We start from the raw sequence: 26,528 nt of genomic DNA, 5'->3' as shown, positions 1-26,528 counted from the left end.
TCTCTATTAAAAACACAAAATTAGCCAGGTGCGGTGACAAGCACCTGTAATCCTAGCTACTAGGGAGGCTGAGGCAGGAGGGTCACTTGAACCCAGCAGGCGGAGGTTGCAGTAAGCTGAGATGGCGCCACTGTGCTCCAGCCTGGGAGATAGAGTGAGACTCCGTCTCAAAAAAAAAAAAAGTTATAATGGTCAATTTTTATAATAAAGTTAAAAGCAGACATTAATAGCCAAAGATTAAACAACTAAAAATGCATCCCATAATCAAATGTAAAAACAGTCTCCAAAATAACATGTCCTAAATTCTTTAGAAAACAAAACCAAGTTTAGTGAGAATGATGATTTCCAATTTCATCCATGTCCCTACATGGGTGCAGCACACCAGCATGGCACATGTATACATATGTAACTAACCTGCACATTGTGCACATGTACCCTAAAACTTAAAGTATAATAATAATAAAATAAATTTTTAAAAAAACTTAAAAATAAAAAAAAAGAAAACAAAACCAAGGACACTAATTCATAAGATGCAGCCAAAGCTACAATACAAAGAAATGTCATATCCTCAGATATGTTCATTATATTTAAAAAGAAAGTAACTGGGCCAAGGGAAAATCTCCCTGAACCTGGCTTTTCTCAGCTTTATGGAACATGTAGTGAGTCTCACTTTGATGCTCAAAAGCCTACTAATTAAATTCATAGAGGTCTATGTTAAATAAAATTTATGGGAGGCCACTGTATTAGGCTGAGCTGCTGCAGTACACCCCAAAAGACCACATCAAACCAGAATACAGTCACTTGTGCTAGGTGCCACATAATCAAACTGAACTTGAATATGTACCAGTTTAAAAAACAACAACAAAAACCAGGAGATTTGAAGCAATCTGATCCACAATCAGAAGGGGCCTGGTCTACTTGAGCCAGCATGATAACGAAGTCTCCTCTGTTGTAACCCTGTAAGGGAAGTAACTTTGAAATAACCAACCTACTTTTTGTTTCCTATTTCTGCTTTTGCAGCCTTTTGCTGCCTATAAAGCCAGTCTTCTCTGCTTTGCTCATCAGAATATTATTTTTTAGATGGGATGTTGCCCTGTTCATGAATTGCTTAATAAAGCCAATTCAATCTTTAAGCTGCATTTGTTCACATTGTGCTTTTGACAATTATACCTCTAAAACTGAACAGTTTTATGATGTTGTAAGTGTTGTTAAGTGTATTCACTATTTGGGATGGAGGAAAGAGTGAAGTAGTGAGATACCTCATATCACATGCTAAGAGTCATAAGTACATCCCCTGAGCACATCGAAGGCCAGCACTGATCTTCTCCAGGGCACCTTGAGGTAGGAGGAACATACATTCTCAGACTGACCCTGCCACGTTGCCATTGTCCTCTGCCTGGACTGCAGAAATGAGCTCCAACTCCATTTCAGCAGTTTGCCTATGCTGACTCCACAGGATGAGTGAGATGGATGGGTATGCTCTCTCACAAGAGGCCTCGCTGCCACTCACCTTCACGTTGTAGAAAAAGAACAAATGAGCCAAAATGTATGTATGTGTGCACATGCACCCATTGCCAACTCCTTGAGAGAAAAAGAAACAAAAAACAGACAAAAGGAGCAAAGAAAGAAGAAAATAAAGATAAGGTAGTATGAAGAAACACAAAATACCTTTTAGCTTAAAAAATTTTAACCTGCTCTTTAAAAAATAAATAACACAGACTAACAGTCAAATAAAAATGCCCTACAGAAAACTATAAAGAAGATAGATACAAAAGTTGTAGAGAAGATAGCTTTAAACACTTTACTATCTCTAATAAATTTGTTTTAAAATACTATCCTATCCTTGTAGAAAAAAACTTATACTGTGTTTAAATATACATATGAAAAAGTCCAGAATGCTATAATGTCATATATCACAAAGCAGGTTATCTCTAAAGGGTACAGAAGGATTTCTCCTTACTTTCTGCTAGTATATTATTTTGTCCTATTTTCCCACATTGACTGCACGTTATTTAATAAAATACTGTTTAAAACAAAGAATACTATATACAATTCTTACTTTATACTCCAAGTAATTAAAATGTTGATAAGAAGGCTGGGTTTCTAACAAAAATAATACAATTTACATTTTAGATGTAAATTGGATATTAATAACTTTGGAGAAATTTTTAACATTATCAAAAAATCTACCTCCAATAAAAGACCCCTCTAAGCCTAGGATCTGAGCAATAAATTATTTCTAATGTCCATAAGCTGTCACGTAATACAAGGAAGAATTCAGTACTACCTAATTCATTTTATTAAGTATCACAAACCAATAAAAAAATAAATGTAGTACATTAAAAAAGAAAACTAATCTTACTTATGAAAATGGATATAAAATCATAAAACCACTAAATAAACTCAATAGTACCAAAACCAAAAGGGATTTATTCCAGGAAGTCAATGACTTTTTAACTGAACAAACTGCTGTCACATCCACGGAAACATGAGAAAAACCATACAGTATTGATAGATGGCTATAAGAAAACCAGTAATATTACGTATTCACTGTTAAGTGAAAAATACTAAGAAGAAAATAATTTTCTAAACACTATAAATAGCACCTACCATAAAAATACTATATAATATGATACTTAATACAGAACAGCTAAACAATTTCTATTAAAAATCTGGAACAAGAAAGACCACTACCTTACGTCATTACTATAAGAGATGTTATCTATGCAATAAAATACTAAACAGACATATAGTCTAAATACTATAAGTATTTAAAAAGATAATTTTCATTTTATGATTTTATTACATATTTATAACTAATAAGAAATTATATAAAATATTTATAATAAAAAGATAGTTAGGATTTATACAACTTTAGACCACACATATACACGTGCATATGAAAAATTTTCTTATATACTGGTATTAAATGATTAAGAGAAATGAAAAAGATACCACTAAAAACAAACGAATAACCATAAACTGGTAAAAATATTCATATAGCATATATGTGACAAAGTGCTCATATTCAGAACATACAAAGAACATCTACAAATTTTAAAAAAGGCAACAACCCTTTACTAGTATAGCTAGTAAGACTAATAAAGAATAAAAGAGAAAAGAATCAAATAGACACAATAAAAAATGATAAAGGGGATATCACCACTGATCCCATGGAAATACAAACTACCATCAGAGAATACCATAAACACTTCTAAGCAAATAAACTAGAAAATCTAGAAGAAATGGATAAATTCCTCGACACATACACCCTCCCAAGACTAAACCAGGAAGAAGTCGAATCCCTGAATAGACCATTAAAAAGTTCTAAAATTGAGGCAGTAATTAATAGCCTACCAACCAAAAAAAACCCGGGACCAGACAGATTCACAGCTGAATTCTACCAGAGGTACAAAGAGGAGCTGATACCATTCCTTTTGAAACTATTCCAAATAACAGAAAAAAATGGACTGCTCCCTAACTCATTTTATGAGGCCAGCAGCACCCTGACACCAAAATCTGGCAGAGACACAACAAAAAAAGAAAATTTCAGGCCAATATCCCTGATGAACATCGATGCGAAAATCCTCAATAAAATACCGTCAAACCGAATCCAGCAGCACATCAAAATGCTGATCCACCGCGACCAAGTCGGCTTCATCCCTGGGATGCAAGGCTGGTTCGACAGATGCAAATGAATCAATATAATCTATCACATAAATAGAACCAATGACAAAAACCACATGATTATCTCAATAGATGCAGAAAAGGCCTTCAACAAAATTCAACACTCCTTCATGCTAAAAACTCTCAATAAACTAAGTATTGATGCAACATATCTCAAAACAATAAGAGCTATTTATGACAAACCAACAGCCAATATCATACTGAATGGGCAAAAGCTGGAAGCATTCCCTTTGAAAACTGGCACAAGACAAGGATGCCCTCTCTCACCACTCCTATTTAACATAGTATTGGAAGTTCTGGCCAGGACAATCAGGCAAGAGAAAGAAATAAAGGTACTCAAATAGGAAGAGAGGAAGTCAAATTGTCTCTGTTTGCAGATGACATCATTGTATATTTAAAACACCCCACCGTCTCAGCCCCAAATCACCTTAAGCTGATAAGCAACTTCAGCAATGTCTCAGGATACAAAATCAATGTGCAAAAGTCTCAAGCATTCCTATACACCAATAATAGAGGGCCAAAACATGAATGAACTCCCATTCACAACTGCTACAGAGAATAAAATACCTAGGAATACAACCTACAAGGGATGTGAAGGACCTCTTCAAGGAGAACTATAAACCTCTGTTCAAGGAAATAAGAGAGGACAAACAAATGGAAAAACATTCCATGCTCATGGATAGGAAGAATCAGTATTGTGAAAATGGCCATACTGCCCAAAATAATTTATAGACTCAGTGCTATCCCCATCAAGCTACCATTGACTTTCTTCACAGAATAAGAAAAAACTACTTTAAATTTCATATGGAACCAAAAAACAGTACATATAGCCAAGACAATCCTAAGCAAAAAGAACAAAGCTGGAGACATCACGCTACCTGACTTCAAACTATACTACAAGGAAGGCTACAGCAACCAAAACAGCTTGGTACTGGTACCAAAATAGATATATAGACCAATGGAACAGAACAGAGGCCTCAGAAATAGCAAAACACATCTACAAACACCTGATCCTTGACAAACCTGACAAAAACAAGAAATGGGGAAAAGATTCCCTATTTAATAAATGGTGTTGGGAAAACTGGCTAGCCATATGCAGAAAACTGAAATTGGACCGCTTCTTTACACCTTATACAAAATTAACTCAAGATGGATTCAACACTTAAGACCTAAAACCATAAAAACCCTAGAAGAAAACCTAGGTAATACCATTCAAGACACAGGCATGGACAAAGACTTCATGACTAACACGCCAAAAGCAATGCCAACAAAAGCCAAAACTGACAAATGAGATCTAATTAAACTAAAGAGCTTCTGCACAGCAAAACAAACTATCAGAGTGAAAAGGCAATCTACAGAATGGGAAAAAATTACTGCAATCTAGCCATCTAACAAGGGGCTAATATCCAGAATCTACAAGGAACTTAAACAAATTTCCAAGAAAAAAAACAACCCCATCAAAAAGTGGGCGAAGGATATGAACAGACACTTCTCAAAAGAAGACATTTATGCAGCCAACAAATGTGAAAAAAAGCTCATCATCACTGGTCATTAGAGAAATACAAATCAAAACCACAATGAGATACCATCTCACCCCAGTTAGAATAGCGATCATTAAAAAGTGAGGAAACAACAGATGCGGGACAGGATGTGGAGAAACAGGAATGCTTTTACATTGTTGGTGGGAGTATAAATCAACCATTGTGGAAGATGGTGTGGTGATTCCTCAAGTACCTAGAACCAGAAATACCATTTGACACAGCAATCCCATTACTGGGTATATACCCAAAGGATTATAAATCATTCAACCATAAAGACACATGCACATGTATGTTTATTGCAGCACTATTCACAGTAGCAAAGACTTGGAACCAACCCAAATGCCCATCAATGATAAACTGGATAAAGAAAATATGGCACATATACACCACAGAATATTATGCAGCCATAAAAAAGGATGAGTTCATGTCCTTTGCAGGGATATGAATGAAGCTGGAAACCATCATTCTCAGCAAACTAACACAGGAACAGAAAACCAAACACCGCATGTTCTCACTCATAAGTGGGAGTTGAACAATGAGAACACATGGACACAGAGAGTGGAACACGACACACAGGGGCGTGTCAGGGGCTGGGAGGCTAGGGAAGGGATAGCATTAGGAGAAATACCTAACATAGATGACAGGTTGATGGGTGCAGCAAACCACTATGGCATGTTGTATACCTATGTAACAAACCTGCATGTTCTGCACATGTATCCCAGAACTTAAAGTATCTATCTATCTATCTATCTAGCAAAAATTCAAATAAAAAGAATGGGTAAAAGACTTAGAAACTTGAAAATAGGGTATACCACTGGCCAATAAGCACAACAAAACATACTCAGCATCATTAGTCATCATAGAAATGCATGTTAAAATAACAGTGAAATATCACTATATACCCACTAGCATGGTTCTAAGAAAAAAGACTCACACAGCAAACACTGGCAAAAATGTGGAACAATCAGAACTCTAATTCGTTGTTGGTGGAATATAAAATAGCACCACCACTTTGGAAAACTCTTTCAAAGTTCACATAAGCTGCAACATAAACTTATCCTATAGCCCAGCAATTCTAGTGCTAGTAAACATTTCACTCCAAGAGAAGGAAAACATATGCCCATAAAAAGACCTGTGCACAAATGTTTATCACAGTATGATTCACCATAGCTCAAAACTGAAAGCAACCCAAATGTTCAACAGGAAACTGGATTAATAATAAAAGGAAATGGATTACCAACATACACAACAAGAATGAATCTCAAAAACTTCATGCTGGTGACAGGATATAAGATCACTAACAAAAATCAATTGTATTTCTACATACTAGCAATGAATAATCCTAAAATGAAATTAAGAAAACAATCCCATTTATAATGGCAGTAAAACAAACAAAATGTCTAGGAACATATTTAACAAAAAAAGTACAGGACTTTTACACTGAAAGCTATAAAACACTGTTGAAAGAAATTAATGATGATCTACTTAAATGGAAAGCCATCCCATGTTGCTATACCAGAAGATGTGACATTGTTAAAATGGCAATATTCCCCCAGATTGACCTACAGATTTAATACAACCACTAGCAAAATCCTAGCTGATATTTTTGCAGAAATTGATAAACTGGCCTAAAATTCACATGGAAAAAACAAGTTTAAAAAAAGAACGAAGTTGGAGAACTCAGACTTCCCAATGTCAAGCTTATACAAGCTATAGTAATCAAGACAGTATGGTACTGGCATAAATATAAGTCAAGGAAACAGAACTGAGAGTCCAGGAATAAACTCTCATAATTATGGTTAACTAATTGTTAACAAGTGTGCAGGACAATTCAGTGAGGAAAGAATCCTCTTTTTCAATAAGTGGCATTGGAATAACTGGGTATCAACATGCAAAAAAAATAAATATGAAACTCTACCTCACATCATATACAAATATTAACTAAAAATTAATATTTTAGTTAATATAACAATTATATTAATAGTTATATTAACTATTATATATTAACTATATAATATTAACTAAATATTATAATATAATATTTTTTAGTTAATTTAATCACTGACATAAATGTAAGAGCTAAAACCATAAAACTAGTTTAAAAACAGTAGTACATCTTTATAATTCAGGATTAAACAACAGTTTCTTACTATGGCATCAAAAGCACAAGCAACAGAAGAAAAACTTCCTCAAAATTAAAACTTGTGCACCAAAAGACACCTTCAAGAAAGTGAAAAAACCACAGAATGAGAAAATAAATTTGTAAATCACTATCCAACAAAGAACTTTTAACCACAATATATAAAAAAATTCTAAGTCAATAATAAAAAGATAAATAACTCTACTGAAAAATAGGAAAATAATTAGAATAGACATTTATCCTTAAAAGATCTATAAGCAGCTGATATACACATGAAAAGATTCTTAGTACCACTAGTCTTTAGGAAAATGCAAATCAAAATCACAATGAGATTACCATTTCACACATATTAGAATGACTACAATAAAAAAGAGAGACAGTAACAAATGTTGGTGAAGATACGGAGAAAATAGAAACCTCACACATTGCTGGTGGGAAGGTAGAACGATACCGCTCTTTTGGAAAAGTTTGACAGTTTCTCAAAACGCTAAACATTTTTACCATATAACTCAGCAATTCTACTCCTAGGAAGAAAGGTAGAGTCACACAAAAACTTTTAAACAAATGTGTATAACAGCATTATTCACAGCAGCCAAAAGCAAGATACAACCTAAGTGCCCATCAACTGAATAAGGGATAAACAAATCTGGTATATCCATACAACAGAATATTATTCAGCTATAAAAAGGAATGAAGCACTGATATATGCTATAATACATGATGAGCCTTGAAAATATTATGCCAAGAATCCAATCACCAAAGGCCATACATTACATGCTTCCATCTATGTGAAATGTCCAGAATAGTCCAATCCATATATACAGAAAGACTAGTGATAGCCTGAGACTGGGGCAGGGAAGGGTGAAGCTAGGAAGGGGAGTGACTACTACTGGGTATAAGGTTTCTTTGGGGGATGTTGAAAAAAGTTCTAAAAATAGACTGTGGTGATGGTTGCACAAATCTATGAATTTATGTGAAATATATCTCAATAAAGTTGTAAGAAAAAATTACACTGGGCAAAAGACACAAGACCCAAAATAATATTATGTGAGTTCATATACTAATAAATTCTTCTTTGAACAAAACTCATGGACAATGACAGAAATCAAAGAGCAGTTGGCTGCAAGAGGAAAGATGAGGGGATGAGAGACCTTGGGTAATAAATGTATAGATTAAATGGGTATGTACATTTGTTAAAACTCACTGACCTCTACATTTAAGATTTATATATTCCACTGCATGTAAATTACACTTCAATAAAAACATAAAAAACATTCATAACTGAGGTTTATGAAGTGAATATTCTTGGGTTAGCATATCAAGTATTTAAGAAAAAGGGCATTGTGTAGAGAGCGTCCCCAAGACCACCTTCAGGTTTGGTGATTTGTTAAGAAAAATCACAGGTCTCAACATATTGTCGTACTCATACCTATAATTTATTACAGTGAAATGAGAAAAAAAAATCTGCAAAAGGAAAAAGCATATAGAGTAAGTCCAGAGGAAACCAGGTGCAAGCTTCTAAGCGTCCTCTCCCCACGGAGTCATACAGGATGTGTTTAAATGCTCCAGCACGAAACTGTGACAGTATGTGTGAAGTGCTGTTGACCAGGAAACTCATTACAGACTCAGTGTCCAATGTTGGGGGCTGGTCATGTAGGCACCCTCTGTTCAGCACATACTAAGAATTCAGACTCCCAGAAGGAAAGCAATTGTTTTGCACAAACTATTTTGTTTGTACAACCAGATTAAAAACAGTGAGCCACTCTTATCGTTAGGATATCCATGTTCCCAGACACTAACCAAGGGCCAATCTTGCAAGCAAGGCCTTTCTAAAGATAGCAGACCTGCTATGCTAACTATTTTCTACACGGGCATGATACCTGCAACATACTTCCAAATGGTTCTGATAATAAGAAATACCAGCACCACTACAACAACACGGAAACAGAAAAAATTAAGTAAATGTGTCAAAATGTTAACAACTGGTAAATCTGGGTGAAGGGTCTATGAGAATATTTTGCAGTATTCTTATACATTTCTTCAAATTTGCAATTATCTCAAAATAAAAAGTAAAGAAAAAATTAATAGGGATTAAGAATTTTATCTCTAAGGGACAATTTTTTAAAATAAGGAAATATCTAAAAATAACTTCAATAAAAAACACATATATTTACATAAAAAACTACATTATTATACTGAGATATAAAATATTTGAAAGGATTTACATACCATGTTACAAAATGCAAATATTAAATATCACATAGTTTTCTATTAGTCCCAAGTTTTTATAGTGGACATCTGATTCTATCAGTCTAGCATCTTTTTTCCCACTTCTTGTAGCAACAGAATTATTCTGTTGAACTGGACCCATTCCATGAGGCCACTCATATGGAGGACCCATTCTCATGCCTTTAGGTGCAGCTGACCCTGCTCTCCACAATTCCCTTTCCCCCAAGACCATTTCCACCAAAATGACTAGACCTCAGTGATTTGAACTCCTATACCTCTGGACACAGTAACTGGCTCAGACATAAGCAACTGACTCAAGTTGGGCCAACTAGATAAAGTATTAAAGAGAATTCCTGGTTGCTAGGTTGGAAAAATTAGTCTCAGCTGCCTAGAGCCATCTTACTCACCTTGTGAAGAAACCCAGCAAAACAAGCAGAGCCCAAAGATACAGTGCCCAGACAACATAATTTAAGTCCCCTGGATCCCTGGATACAGCAATACCTGAAGCTACCATATCTCTGGAACACTAAGTGACATAATGAATATCTTTCTTTCCTTTTTTTGCTGAAAAAAAAAACTTAAGCTACCATAATTAGGTTTTTGCCTCTTGTCATCAAGTCTTAACATACAATTAAAATAATCCCAAAACCAATAAAAATATAGATAAATAATTCATTAAACAAGGTAGATGATCCTAAAAGTGACTATAGTAAATCTTTGTAACTCAGTTTATGAGCTAAGAAATATCATAAATTAATGAAGAATAAATTATTCAACAATAATGATTAACAGGGAAAATAGTTACTCGAAAAAAGAACAGAGCCTCACTTCACATCCCGAAAATTAACTGTCCAAAATAGCCCAAATAAAGAATATACCAATACATACCTATATTATTTTCCAGCCACTGATGTCCTTCAATTAGTTGATCAATTAAGGCAAAATAATGTGGAGTAGCTTCATCAGGCATAACCCAGCCACCTGTCACAATTTCAAGCTGACCATTTTCTATTAAACTAGAGAGAAAATAACAAGAGTCTACATTAATAAATGTTAAGAAAAGTTCAAATGAAAAACTAAACAAGCATAAACATTAAGAACAGCCTTTAAATATAACCAGTATGTATACTAGTTGTCAAAAAATGTGTTTAAACCAGTGAATGAATTTCAACTTCAAGACCTCATGATAGCACCCGGTGTCTCAGGTAACCCCTGCCCTTCTGCAGGAAAAGCCACGCAGGTCATTCTGGAGGTTCCTTCCACATGGGTATAAACTCCCATACAGCCTCAAAGATTCTTAATGTCAAAAGCCACATCTGGTTGGTTTATTTATTTATTTATTTGAGACGGAGTTTCACTCTTGTTGCCCAGGCTAAAGTGCAATGGTGCAATCTCGGCTCACTGCAACCTCCGCCTCCCAGGTTCAAGCGATTCTCCTGCCTCAGCCTCCCGAGTAACCGGGATTACAGGCATGTGCCACCATGCCCGGCTAATTTTGTATTTTTGGTAGAGACGTGGTTTCTCCATGTTGGTCAGGCTGGTCTTGAACCCCCAGCCTCAGGTGATTTGCCCGCCTCGGCTTCCCAAAGTGCTGGGATTACAGGGGTGAGTCACCACGCCCGGCCCATATCTAGTTTATTTCTGCATCTTGCAGAGCACCTAGAAAGGTGTTTTACACAGACTATATGCTTGATGAGTGTTTATTGGAGGGCTGTCATTTTAAGCACATTATTTACTTCAATATACTTTTATCAAAAAATCAATATTTACTTTAGTCCTTCTGACACTGATAAGTTAATCATGCAAACTACCCTAAAAAATAACAAGGGTAAAGCTAGTAAATACCACATGACTCTGGGAATACAGATAACATCATAAAGTACTTTGCTCCAGATTCAGTTGAAATATAGGCTATACAGTTTATTTTTCATTATTGAGTGAAAGGCTCTAACAGCTTCATTACTTGTCTATTGGGTATTCCTTTGCCATAATACCATACCAGGTAACAAGATCCCTAATCCTAATAAAATTGTTTTGAGAAGATACTTTCCCCTGAGAAGAAAAAAAAATCATTAACTATTAAAAATTTGAAATAGTGCCCAAGGGAGCATAAAAGTCAAGAATTTAAGCAAGGTCTGGCACAGTGGCTCAGCCCTGTAGTTCATGCACTCTGGGAAGCCAAGACAGGAGGATTGCTTGAGGTAAGGAATTCTAGACCAGCCTAGGCAACATAAGGAGATCCCATATTTACAAAATAAAATTAAAAAGTTAGCCAGGTGTGGTGGTGCATGCCTGTAGTCCCAGCTACTTGGAAGGCTGAGGTGGGAGGATTGCTTGAGCCTGTGAGTTTGAGGCTGCAGTGAGCTATGATTACGCCACTGCACTCCAGCCTGGGAGACAGAGTGAGACACTGTGTCAAAAAAAAAAAAAGAAAAAGAAAAAAGAAAAAAAAATTGAGCAAGTATCTATCTTAAGTGCCACAGACTTGCCAGCCTGCAACAAGATGGTTTGGAAAATGGGGTAAAATTTCAGAAAGAAGCAAAGCAGCTTTAAAAAGGACATACATCACTGGATGCCTACAGCTAACAGCCAACTCTCAAGCCAAATTTAGTTGAAGCAGACCAGAGGCACAGAGGATGAATAACTATTTTCCTACAAAGCATATGATAGAAGCCACAACATTAACACAACATGTAATTCAAACATATGCATGATCATATAACCAGTAACAGAGTGGATAATGGACGTAATTTCTAAAAAACAATCAAATAATAAATTCCCTGCAAAAATTAAAGAAATAAATTTATGTTGCCATGGGGATCACCAACTAATATAATTTCACATGGAGAATATGATGACTCATTAGAATGTCTAAAGAAACACAATATCCAATCAAACTTCAGATTCTCAAAGGCCCAAATCAAGAATCTACAATGAAGAAGCTGGAAATTTCTAAAAAACGCCCTTCTTTAAGAACACAACTAAATTCAAGGCTACCGGTCCCACCTTTACTGTCAATAGACCTATGCATACAATTAGTTCTTTTTCTTATCTTTCTGGTGATTGCCTGATTTAGCCACAGTCTAGAGGCTATGGACCAAACCTGCCCCTTATGCATTATGCTTCGCAGCCTGAGATGTCAGGACAGTATGAGATTTAGTATCTAATTATCAAATATGGAAACTTGACTTCATTATTTCAATATATCAATAAATAGATCTTTTGGAAAATTTCAGACATAAGTTCAGATATAAATCAAAAATAAACTCTTCGCTGATCTTGAATAGAGAAAAAAACTGCAGATTAAGAAAACTAAAAATTAAGTGGAAAAAATTTACTCCAATGATAGAACTTTTTTCATCTGTATCAGTTTTAATTTACAACATAATTCCTGTCCCACAGGCATCAATGGTCTTCAAGAAAGTCAACCAGCCAAGAATTACAGTATATACAGTAACTAATTTTCCCAGCTCCATTTGTTAATAATCCATTTTTTCTCCATGATGCCTGGGATGCTACTTTCATCAAAGACTGAATTCTTATCTGTACTTAAAGGTTAAAGACTATTCTGTCTATTAATTTTGAGGAGGCATGAAAAACTTCCCACTTATTAAAATGTTTTCCAGCATTTATCTATTTTCTTCTACCCTATCTTTCCCAGTCTGGCTGGTCTCAACTGCCCTCATAGCTCAGCTCAGAGATGTCTTCATGTGCACCCAAGCTAAACTAACACTCCCACTGTACCCCCCATTCTATCTATCCATCACAGTCTTTATCAGAAACCAAAATTACCTTGTTCATTGTCAGATCTCCACTCTTTCCCTCCCGACTTCTACCCACCATTAGAATGTAAGCTCCAAGAGAGCATGGACTAGAATGTGTTTTGTTCACGTTGGCACGTCCGGCACTCAGAAGCTTGCTTGGCAGATAATGGTCATTCAAATATTTGTTACATAAATGAGGAATTAATGAATAAGGCCATCAGTTTAATATTAGTATTTACCTACAGATTTTATATTAGAAGAAGCTCACAGATATTTGCAAAATAAAATAGAAAGAGAAAGGTCAGTCAGAATGAAGTTTCAATTATCTAGGTATGAGATGATATGATCTAGAACATGGTAGTAGTAATTATGAAATATGGAGGAGGAGGAAGACGGGAGACATCACATGAAAAAGTATCAATGGTAATTAGAAAATGACTGAAGATAGATGAAAAGATTAATGCAAATATGACTTAGAGTTTTAATTCCAGGTGTCTAACGGAATGGTAGTATTAATACACAAACAGTGCAATTGCGTTGAGAAAGGAAGTCACTTTGTAGTAATGCATACAAATTTGAACAGGGCTTTTTGATGACAGTGTGACATCCAAAAGGAGTTAAGTGAAAAAGAAGAGTAAGTTTAAGAAAAGGGGCCAGTTAAAAAGTTAAGTTTCAAAGAACTATTAACAAAAGAGAAAATAGGGAATGACGAGAAGTTAACAAAAAACAAGCAAAAGGAGAGTCAAAGATCAAGCTGAAGGAAAATATAAGAGAAAGGGAGATAAGAAATGTTAAATGACAAAAATAATAAATCTGAATTTAGCCTGAAACAGTCTAGAGAGAGTAATAAAGAGTAATCTGTCCTTCCAGTTGGTATAAGCCATTAAAAAGCTACCATAACTGTGACTTAGAAATAAACACATCAGTGAGTCAGAATAGGAAGTTGAAAAATAGATTTTTAAAAAACATTTACATTAATAAAATAGGCATTGAAGATTTATTTAAAAAAAAAAAACTAAAAATAGAACTACCTTATGATCCAGCCATCCCACTACTGGGAAAAACTCAAGTATACCAAGGAAAAAAATCAGTACACCAAAGGGATGTACTGTTTGGACTCTCATGTTTATTGCAGCACTATTCACAACACCAAAGATATACGGAATCAACCTAAGTGTTGATTTAGATGAATGGAAAAAGAAAATGTGGTATATATATAAACAATGGAATACTATTTAGTCATAAAAAACTATGAAATCATATCATTTGTAGCAACATGAATGAAACTGGAGGTCATTCTATTAAGCAAAATAAGCCAGGCACAGAAAGACAAATATCCTATGTTCTCACTCATATTTGGGAGCTAAAAAAAAAAAAAAAGTTGATCTCACAGAAGTGGAGAGTAGAAGGACAGACACCAGAGGCTGGGAAGAGTATTTGACTTAGGGTAGCGATTGGGAAGAGGGGTTAAGAGAAGTTGTTTAATGGGTACAAACATGCAGTTAGATAAAAGGAGTAAGTTCTAATGTTCGACAGCAGAGTAGGGTGACTATAGTTAACAACAATGTACTGTGTATTTCAAAACAGCTAAAAGAGGACTGGAAATGTTCCCAACACTTAGAAATGATACTCAAGGTGATGGACGCCCCAACCCTGACTTGATCATTACACATTCCATGCATGTAACAAAATATCACATATACCCCATAAATATGTACAAATATTTGCATCAATTAAAAATATAAAAATATAATAAAACAGCCATTGATTTAGTGGAGAAAGAATGAGTTATATTTTTTCTTTTTAAGACTCAATCAGAGTGACTTAAAACCAGCTCATAAGAAAATGCCAAGATATTATGTCATGGAAGCCAAGGGATTCATATTTCAAAATACTATGCTCATACAGGTTTTTCAGAAAAATTGCATGACTAGGTCAAAAATAGGCAAATATATCATATCATATATAAATGACATCATAATAGTAGGCCAGAAAGCGCATAGCTTTTAGTTCCTCTTAGCATAGTTTCTTTTATAAGATAGAACAAAACATCCCATGGAAGAAAAGAGACAACATTATTTTAATATGGACCATATTGTAAGAGTATGATACCTGGTAGAATAATCAGGTTAGTGAGTACTCCTATTTCATTGAACTGCCTGTTTTTCCTAGGGTATTACCCTCTAATCCATCCACAAGAATAGAAAAACAGATAATAAACCAGAAGATTCTTACAAGCAGGAAGATTTGGTCTGATATAAAATATTTACTGTGTTGAGCAAAAACACTTGCCATTAACAACAACAACAAAACCCAAAAACATCAGAAGGACACAAATTTGCCCTGAATTCTAGAACATATATGATAAGCACTTAAGGAAGCATCTGATGAGTGAAAGAAAAACAAGAAATAGTCCCAAAAAAACAAAGAAAATTGTCGACCTAATTACTGAGAAGCATAGCAATAACCATTATCATTTAGTGATAACTACAAAACCTAGGACTAAAAGTCTTAACAGAAACAATATGTCTGGAAATACTTTAAAAAATATTTACAAGCAATAACAGAAAAGCTATGTTAACCTAAAAAAGGACCATACTTAAAGCCACTGTTGTTAGTGATGATAAAAATAAGATGAAGATGGATTGTAGCTGTACATTCAAGACTAACAATTTTTTAAAAGTAATGAGAAATACCCGTATCTATAAAAAAATTTACTTAGAATGAATACAGGCACTTCCAAGTCTTTCCATTCACAGTGTTCAACAGGTATCAATTGAACTATTTCTCTGACAAGCGGGGGAATATTAGTGGAGAAAGTTAATTAAAAACATTACAATTTAAATTAAAATTTAATTAAAATTTAAAAAAAAGATGTGCCCACACCACAGGGTCTATTGCTTAATTTCTACCAAGACATTCTCTGTCTATTTTACATGTACACTTCATGATATTTCCTAATAAACATGAAACCTAGAGGCCAAAGTGAAAGGATATTGGGTAAGTAAGGGAAACAAAGGAATATATTTATCTAACAAATCCAGAAACTAAGAAACCAGGAACTAATTTTCAAAATTAACAATACTTGTCTTTCACTTTTTACACTGAGTTGACTTGTAACTAATGGTAAAAGACATTAAAATACCACGATGTTTCTATTTCAATGATGAGAAATTTGATATAGAAAGCTTAAGAAAATTACTCATCAAAACTAAGCTGAGCATATCTGTCGTTCCGCATTTTACCTAAAATGCAGAATTTACTGCAAAGCACAACAAGCTGCAAATCATTTTCTCTGAGTGTCACTTTTTCCCCTATGTAGAATCATCAGACATTTGGAATTTGGTCACACACAGAAGGACACACTCAAAGAGCTTTTCTCCCTAATGGGGAAATTGTTACAGACAACTTAGTAGCAAACAATGCATCATTTAGCAAGCTTCAAAGAATCACAAATTAATTTCACATGAGAAAACCAGCTGAATTTCTAATCACACATCTGGAGAAACAGGAAATAATACAAGATGACATACAGTATTTCATTCTTAAATTTTAAAAAAATTTTAAATGAAAAATTCAAAAACACAGAAGCTCCCAATGAATCAACTTATACCCTAAAGACATTCTGCTAATCAGATTGTCTGATTCATATTCCTTTCATGGAGAATATCTAGTAGGCAGGGAAAAAGATTTGTTTTAAAGCCCCTTATATAATGATAGGAGAAACTCACTGTATACTTTTGAACATTGTTGATACATATCTATACAGATTAGTGTATGAGGAACAGAGGGCAAATCAGTCATCTCTCATCATTTCTTCCTCATTGCAATCCAGCCACATCCCCTTCTTTCAGCTAGCTGTCCATGCTGTCTATCTGCCTGGAATGTTTTCCCTTCAAATATTTGCCTCATTGGTTCTTACAGGTTCATTAGGGGCTGTTACTGGCCACCACATTCCACCCAAATCCAGCCTGAACTGTTATCTTACAGAAAATCTAACTTTTCTTCCATAACATTTACAACAAAATTTAATTGCATATTTGTATGTCTACTATCTTTCTATTCCAACAGGCTGTAAGTACCATGCGCGCAGGAATCACATCAGTTTTGTTCATCATTTAACACTGATTGTTCCTATTAGCATAAAATTGTAAGAAATGGGTACTGATAATGCAAAAAAAAAAGGCAAAAGATACAATGCAGATATTTCAGAAATAACTGGCTCATAAAAATGACAAGAAATTTAATCTCACTCATAAGGAAATGCAAGTTAAAACTTCATTAAGATGCCACTTTTCACCTATCAGATAAGAAGATCAAAAAGTTGTATAACATACTGTGATGTTAAGGATGTAGACATAAGTAGTCTCACATACTGCTGGCAATAACTATCAAACTGTAAAATGCATATGTACTTTCATCCATGCTCACTGAAAATAAGTCAGAAAATATTGTATTTTAAAATAAGAGCATTATATACACTAAAGACAAAAGATACACTAAATATATTACCAAGAGGCCAGAAAATTGGGAGTAGTTAAATAACAAGTCCCATTCACATAACAGACTTTACTAAAAGATTCTCCAAGATACATGTTTAAAAAGCACGGTACAACACCCATTAGGGATGCCTATTACTTAAAATAATAAAACAGCAAATAAGTGTTGATAAGGATGTGAGGAAACTGGAAATCTGTGCATTGCTGGTGGGATGTAAAATGGTACAGTAGTATGGAAAACAGCATGGTGATGAAAAAATTATGCACGAATCTTGTATTACACATGTCCTTATACTGCCCTTTGATTCCTTGGTGCAATTCCACATTATTCCCAGGCAGTATACCCTATAGAAAAGGCATGTCAACTTGCTTGTTCTAAAACAATTTGGGGAAAGCCCTAGAGAATAACGTTTTAGGCAACAAAGAGGACAAAATCATACAGCTAAATGTTGATTATATTGTCAGTCAAATGAAACTGCTGTACCCACCCTCTCCCCCCAGCTCTTTGTTACCTTTGTATAAAATTAGATTATAAATAGAGATCATGGATACAAACAGATGTTTTCAAAGATAAAAGTTAAAAAATTACCTAGATCTCCAAAAGTAAGAGATTAGTCAAGTTAACTCATCCATACAGTGACAGAACATTATTCAGCCATTAAAAATGATATCACAGAAAACTAGTGAAATTCATAAATGTTTATAATGTATTTTGCAAAAAAGCATGACATAAAAAGATAACAAAAATACAAGAAGCACACACACAGAATTACTGCCATTTTCATGTCAATGCTTATCATGCTCATATTTATGTCTATGTAAAATGCTTAAATGTTTTACTCTGCCAAAAAAATACACCTAAATGACAGTGATTAAAAAAAATTAAACATAGAATTATTATGTGATCCAGCAGTCCCATTTCTGGAGATAGAAAGAAGGGACCTGGACAGATATCTGCACACCCATATTCATAGCAGCATTATTCACAGTGGCCAAAACGTAGAAACCACCCAAATGTCCATCAAAGGATGAATGGATAAATAAGCTGTGGTATGTATTAGGTTGGTGCAAAAGTAATTGTGGTTTTTGTCACTACTTTCAATACATACAGGGGAATATCATGTAGCCTTAAAAAGGAAAGAAATTCTGATACATGCTACAACATGAATGAGCCTTGAAGATACTATGCTGAATGAAGTAAGGCAGACAGAAAAGGACAAAAATTATATGATTCTACGTACATAAGGCACCTAATAGAGTAGTCAAATTTGTAGAGACAGAAAACAGAACAGTGGTTGCCAGGAGCAAGAGGAACGGGAATTACTGTTCAATAGGTACAAAGTTTGCATTTAGGGTGATGATAAAGTTCTAGAGATGGATGGTAGTAACAGCTGCACAATGATGTAAATGTTGTAATGCTACTGTACACTTAAAAATTGTTAAAATAGTAAATTTTATGTTATGCTTATTTACAATTTAAAAAATAGACCCACTCAAAAAAAAAAAAAAAAAAACCGGCACAATGTGCATGGCATGCTATCATTGTATAATATATATGCCTATGCCTTTATGTACATGTGCATATGTTTTCCCATACCTCCATAAAATAAATAAGAGCCAGGTCATAGTAGTTACCTCCTGTGAAAAGATCAAAATGACAAGGAGACAGGAGTGGCTGAGTACCTTACTTTTCATTGTGTATCCTTTGTATATATTGGGGCATATATTAAAAAGTAAATTAAACCAAATTTTTTTCTGAACTATAAATGCTATAACCTGTGTCTCCTAAGCACTGAAAACTAACAAAACTGAGGCCAGACACGGTGGTTCACATCTGTAATCTCAGCACTTTGGGAAGCCAAGGCTGCCAGATCACTTGAGGTCAGGAGTTCAAGACCAGCCTGGCCAACATGGCGAAACCCCATCTCCACAAAAAATACAAAAATTAGCTGGGTGTGGTGGCACATGCCTGTAATCCCAGCTACTCGGGAGGCTGAGGCACGAGAACTGCTTGAACCTGGGAGGCAGAGGTGGCAGTGAGCCAAGACTGCAATACTGCACTCAGCCTAGGCAACAGAGTAAAGATCTGTCTCAAAACAAAACAAACAAAAAAAAGTAACAGAACTGTAGCTTAAAAATAGTCATGAAAATTTATTTAAAAATGTCTTGGGGCCAAGTGCAGTGGCTCACACCTATAATCCCTGTGCTTTGGGAGACCATTGCAGGAGGATCACCTCAGGCCAGGGGTTTGAGGACCAGCCTGTGAAATATAGTAAAACCTATCTCTACAAAATTATAAAAATTGGCTAGGCATGGTGGCCTGCACCTGTAGATCCTAGCTACTCAGGAGTCTGAGGTAGAGTATCACTTGAGCCTGGAGTTTGAGGTGGCAGTGAGCTATGATAGTACCACTGTACTCCAGCCTGAGTGACAAAGACCCTGTCTCTAAAATTAATTAATTAATGTAATTTAATAGAAATAAAAATAAATTTCTCATATGGTTCAATAATTTCTGCAAAGTTTTAATAAGCAGGGGATGTACTTTAAATCTTTCACTGTATAGTAAACAATACTTTATTCATAAAATACTCATTCAAAATAAGTTGAAAAATGTGAAAGACGTTAAAGAATAAAATTTAAAAACTCACTACCTTGATATATATGCACAAAGGGTTATGGGAGCCAGAGTTTTTAACCAAGTTAATTTACTTAACATTATACCATGAGCATCTTTCCATATCAAGAGAGACATATATCATTATGTTTACTGTATTGTATTATATTATTGTATTTATTGTATTGTATGTTTATATTGTATTACATTTTCTAAAATATTTTAATTGAGATATAACAATATACAATACACATATTTTCAGTCTCATGAATTGTGACAACTGTAATCACTATCCAAAATAATATAGACTACTTCCACCAATTCAGAGAGTTCCCTCATGCCCCGTTCCAATCCATGCTCGCCCACTCACCCTGCCCCCAAAAAACACTCTGACATTCCATTTCTATCACAATAGATCAGTTGAGTCTCCTCTCAGAATTCATAAAATGGAAATCAAACAATATTTACTCTTCTGTCTCTCTTCTTCTGCTGAACATTTGTGAGACTCATCCATATTACTGTGTATTTCAGTAATTTATCATTTTTTTACTGCTAGGTATTCTGTTGTATGAATATACAACAATTTTTTAATCCATCACCTGCTGAAGGATATTTAAACTGCTTGCAGTTTGAAGTTACTAGGAAAAAGCCTGTATGAAAATGTCTGTACAAGTCTTTTTGTGAACATTTTTTCATTTCTCTTGGGTAAATTGCTAGGAGTGGAGCCCCCAGATCACATGGTATATATTTTAAGTTTGGAAAACTCTTTGGAGGCTTTTCAGAAAGTCGCCCCCATTTTGCATTCCCACCCGCAATATATGAGTTTCTGTTGCTACACATTCTTGCCAACTTTTGACGTTGTCATCTTTTTTATTTTAGCCATTCTAAAAGGGTTGGAAACAGTATCTTCTAGAAGTTTTGATATGTATCTCCCTGATGGCCACGATTTACCCAGCTTCTACACACACACCCTCGCTGCCCACCCTCCCCAACTGCTGCTGTCTAATAAACATCTTTCAGATGTTCAAACATGCCCTTGTTAATCCCTGGCCCATAATCACCATTCTCTTCTCACAACCTGAAATTCCTTCTCTGCCCTCTGACACCCACTTCTTGACTGGCTAGTTCTAGTCATCATTCAGGTTTAAGCTTGAATATCATTTGCTTCAGGAAGCCTTCCAAGACCCCCTTCTTGCCTCTATAGAAGAAAACCCTTTATTATTATACTGTGTTTAATTACATGTCTTCCCTGCTGTTTTCTGAGGGCTGGGACCAGGTCAGTCTTGCTTACCTCCTACATTTCTGGAGCATAACACAATAAATATTTGCTGAATGAATGGTAGAAGTAAATAAGGGAAGGTTTCAGAGATGAGGTAATATTTCAGCTGAGTGTTAAAAATGAGTAAGACTGAAATTATCCAGTGCACAAAAGGAAAAAAATAAAAATCCAAGCTGAACACAGGCAAATTCCTAAGAAGCACAAAACGGCATGTGTCTGAGGACACCCATGGCTCAGAATGCCTAAGAGTAGAGTGTGAAGCAGGAAGTGATTGGAGATAAGGATGAGCAAGTCGGGAGGAATCAGACAGAAAAAGTCAGTATGTGTCAGGCGAAGGATAGTGGCCTGTGCCTTTTGAGACTGAAGCACCACAAAGCATTTTAAAGCAAACATGGTGGGACTCACATATTAGAAAACTAACTCTGTTGATGAAATGGCAGACACTTAGAAGTGGCACAGCTGGAAATGGAAAGGCCATTTGGAGGTTTTCACAATAGTACGAGACAAGAGCAATGGAGACAAAAAGCAGGGGTCAGAGTGTGGAGACACTGAAGAGGCAGAAGTCACAGAGCTTAGGGACTAACTGGATGTCACAGGAAAGGGAGGTGGAAAGGCAGAGCACCACAGAGGTGAAGACTATTTGCCCACTATTTCTGGGGCAAGACTGCCTGGCTTGGGTCCTATTTCCACACTTACTAGCTGGGTGACCTTAGGCACTTTCCTTAACACCTCTGCTTCAGATTCCTCAACAGGAGAATGAAGATGATAAAGAACCTTAACTCAAGAGAATGCTACAGGATTGGCTGAATAAATAAACGAGTGCTTATCTCTTACTATTGCCACTAACTAGAGAACAAGAAGTCCAGGTTGGATCTTTAGATCTGGAAGTAGTCCAAATGCCTGGTAATTAAAACAACAGTGTGGAAAAGCATGCAAAATGAAGAAAACTAAGCAGTGTTCCCCAGCAGGCGAGAACAGGAACATTGGGGAAGTAAGCAGAAGAGGAAATCAGAGAGGTGATGATAAATGAATGGTCAGCAGTGCCAGAATAGACCCGAAAGTGAAAGAGCTCAAGGTCACTTCAAAGCCAAAAGAGGACAGAATTTCGAGGAGAATGGAGTGGTCGATGTCAATGCTGCAAAAAAATCCTCTCTGAGGCTTGAGAAAGTATCTAAGGGATGGGCAGAGCACCTGAGAAGTCCCTCATGGCTTTTACAGGTCTCCATGACATAAATAGATGCCAGTGGTTGAAGGGAATGAGAGGTGGAAGGATAGCCGTCTCACTCAAGACGAACTGGAATTGAAAAGGTAGGGATAGAACATATGCTTTCTAAAATAAACGTAAACCACTGCTTCGACTATTAGAACTAAAGTTATTTTAGACCCTGGTGCATTGCTTTCAGTGCTTTGATGAAATGCTAAATATCTTTAGATTCTAAACTCAATCCAAATCTGCAAATGACTCTGAATATCACAAGACACACTGTAACTTCCCATTGCTCTATAAATTTTACAGCAACCTTCAGTTAAATACCATAAAATCCAACCTGTATAAAACGTATAATGAATTAGTCTGTTTAGGAACATTAATAGTCCAATTTCTTAGAAAACCCAAGATGCACATTAGTTAAGTTTGGATTCTTATTTAAAAATGTAACATCAAATATTTCTCTGATTTCAAGAAGCAAGCAGAGATAGTTGAGAAGACAGTGGAAGGTTCACTTAAATATAAACCTAGGGGAAAAATTGCAAGAAGATAGTACAAAGATTATATAAATAAAGAGTTTGCATTCTTGCTAAAGCAATGAAACCCACCAATTTGGTGAAGATAAAAAATCTATACTAACTGATGGTACCTTCATCTTAGCACACATTTGGAGCCCCTTTTCACACTAAAAGATCCACAAAGAGAAACTGGTCAAGACTTTGGTGAATATATAAACTGTTCTTAGGTTCTAATAACTCGTGGGTTTCTCCACTCAACACTGGTCTCAATAGCAAGAGCAGATGCAATATAAAAGCTGTTCCAATATCTCAGAGCCCAGAGAGGAACAATGAATATGTAACATGCTGTGTGCTAGTCAAAGGAAATGCTAAGGCTAATGTTTCAGCTGCCTGACTCTCAATAAGGGTTCACATTTTGATGTATTATAAACATCATGCAGTATTTAACTGCATTTAGCCAGAAAATATTCAAATGTGAAGCCTAAAAAGGTTTTAAAAAATTACACCACCAGTCATTTTCAAAATAAAACAAGCATAGAAGACAATACACTGATTATTTAATGGAAGGCAACTTCTTTTAAATCCACTGGTTATGTATTACCAGTAGGTACTATGATTATAATTGATTAAATTATTTCAGATCACACAAAAAAACAGAAAATATAGATGTTGTTTACGTAGATCTCTCTTTAGTTAACTAGATTTTCACTTTTAAAAGCTTATAGAGTTGAATAATAATGCTGCTGGGGGAGGGGATAAGAATCAAACAAGTCACTGCTAGAATAGATTATAAGGATCATTTGAGTTTTGTTTCTGTTAAGTTCCCACAATCAATTGGTATTCTTCAGGGACAATGAAAGCTTACGTGGAACTCTGCTGGAATTAACAGGTTCTGCTCTGCAACAGCTAGCTTGCAAATTTAGGTACAGATTTAATCCATAGCTCATCTTCAAAAAGAGAAAAGCCACTGCATAAGCATTACACTAGAAGTCACACAAAAAAATCTATTAGTAATGCCACTTAGTACAAGCTCAGAATTTAAATAACAGGAGCAAACTTAAATATCTATTAAGTTTTCCTCCAAAAACATACATTTAAGCAACTAACACTAAGAATGTTTTGTTCAAGTAAGTGGGGGGGGAATGCTATTACTCTAGTTCTACAAACGAATGTAATAAGTGAATAAAAGTGAATTATTACAGCTAGAAGAGAGAGAACTTTAGCAAATCTTGACCAGAAACAGAATTCATCTGCACTAATCTGGCTATAAAACCATTTTTCCTTCAAGCAAAATGATACTGTTCACGATCAAGCCTGTATTCCAGAATATTTTCCAATGCCAAAAAAGCTGTTCTCACTCAGAAGGAATCTGAGTGAGACAAATCTGAGTAAGACAAAGATTGAGCACTAGATTCTAATCTGCAGTCCCCTCCAATATCTTACCATATTTTATGTTTAATATTGCACTGATTCATGAAATTGCCATTTTTGTATATCAAAAGTAGTCAAATATTGGCAATTTTATATGGTTCAACCTAAGAAAAATAACCAACAGAATAAAAAAAAGAGAGAGGGGAGGAAAACTTGCATCCAGGTAGAGTCAGGAGAAACAGGCCATCCGCAGGCCATAAAATTGGCAGCATTTCTGACAGATATGGTACAAGTAAAACTGAAATAATTCAAGTACTGACCTGCAACTGCCCTGCATGAAAAATCAGCATGGAATCCCAGCATAAATAAGAAGATTCTGAGAGATTCGGTCAACAGCTCCTAATCTGAAGGGCCAAGGGCTGAGGCAAAGCTGAGTCTTGGGACAGATACTAATCACAGACTCTTCACCCTCATGGCACTTGTGTGAGTCCCCCTCTGCAGAAGTCTCTCTGCCCATGCACTGTGACTGCTGCAGAGGCAGTCTCCTTAATGAAGCCATGCTGGGAGAGAGCCAAGCATGGCTGGCCTCACCTGACCACAAGCAGCCAGCAGCAGACCCAGTTTCCTTCTGAGGTGGCTGGACTCTGTGAAGCAGCACATTCAGACACACATCTCCTACCTGGCTTACAGGCCACACAAAAACAAAGCTAGATGGAGAAAGCCAGCCCCAGGCTCAGCAGCTACACCAAAGAAACAGAAAACCTTTCATAGATGGGGCACTCCTTTTCCAGATCTTCTCATAGCCCCAGCTCCTCTCTTCTCTCACTCTGTCCTATTTACAACCAGGACACCTTCCCCAACTGCTGATCCCTGATTCTCATATAATCTTGCAGGATGTAATTCTCCAACAGAGGAACTAAGGAGACGTAAGTTCCTATCAGCTAGCTTTCTGGTTTGCAAGCAATACAAACTGACGCTGGATACTGTCTTGAACACACAGAACTGAAGACAGGATAAAAGTCCAGGCTTAACAAAGGGCTGGAGGAAAATGAGAAATCATGCTGCAGGGAACACAGGGATCTTATTACAGGAAGAGTCTTGCAAATGCAAGGTGCTGTGAGGAATGACCAGTAAACATTCTTCTGTGTCTGCTTTCCTCCCTCCATCTGTCAGCCCTCACTTCACTCTCTAAAGATTCAAAGCCCTGGGAAATAATATGCTGATTAACTGAGCTCAGGTCACAGCTGACTTGTCTGGGCTAGGCAACAAGGAAGAGGAGCTGACTTCCTTGGGTGAGAGACCACGTCCCAAAAGGAAATCAGGTGAAGTGGATGCTGGTCAGCCAGTAATAACTAGTACCCACAGCAAGGAAACTGAAAGTATTTGGTTAGAAAAGAAAGGGATTCAAGGCAAGTTACACCATGTTTTGGGACAAATTTCAGGTGTGGATACAGCTGTTGTTGCTCACAGATAAATAAAAAAGGAGGGAAATACTTGGACTTACGGACAACAATACAAAAAGCACAGAAGTAAAGTTAGAACCAAATATTCAAAGCCAGAAAAGACTCAATACCAGAGTACTGAACTGAGGGGGTGGCAGGGAAGACTCTTGGGAAAAATCTCCCAAAACACAGTAAATACAACAAATTAAAAATGCATATGAAAAAGAGAGACTAGAG

At 35.8% G+C, this 26,528-nt stretch overlaps 1 protein-coding gene across 7 annotated transcripts in view; it reads right to left on the bottom strand.

Annotated features, from left to right (window-relative positions):
• The window catches only part of MAN2A1 (mannosidase alpha class 2A member 1), a 190,445-nt gene that overhangs the window by 112,550 nt on the left and 51,367 nt on the right, over positions 1-26,528 (bottom strand). For all 7 annotated transcript variants that reach the window (XR_010156965.1, XM_063810525.1, XM_063810528.1 and 4 more), the window contains one exon: positions 10,486-10,613. Coding sequence is in view for 6 of the 7 variants with exons in the window: in XM_063810525.1 (XP_063666595.1) it covers positions 10,486-10,613 (128 nt within the window). In the remaining variant the exon portion in view is untranslated. The remainder of the gene's footprint in view (positions 1-10,485; positions 10,614-26,528) is intronic.

The sequence above is a fragment of the Pan troglodytes genome, chromosome 4, assembly GCF_028858775.2.
Source record: "Pan troglodytes isolate AG18354 chromosome 4, NHGRI_mPanTro3-v2.0_pri, whole genome shotgun sequence".
Taxonomy (NCBI): Eukaryota; Metazoa; Chordata; class Mammalia; order Primates; family Hominidae; genus Pan; species Pan troglodytes.
Note: the sequence above shows the minus strand (reverse complement) of the source record. Positions and strands in the feature narration are given on the sequence as shown.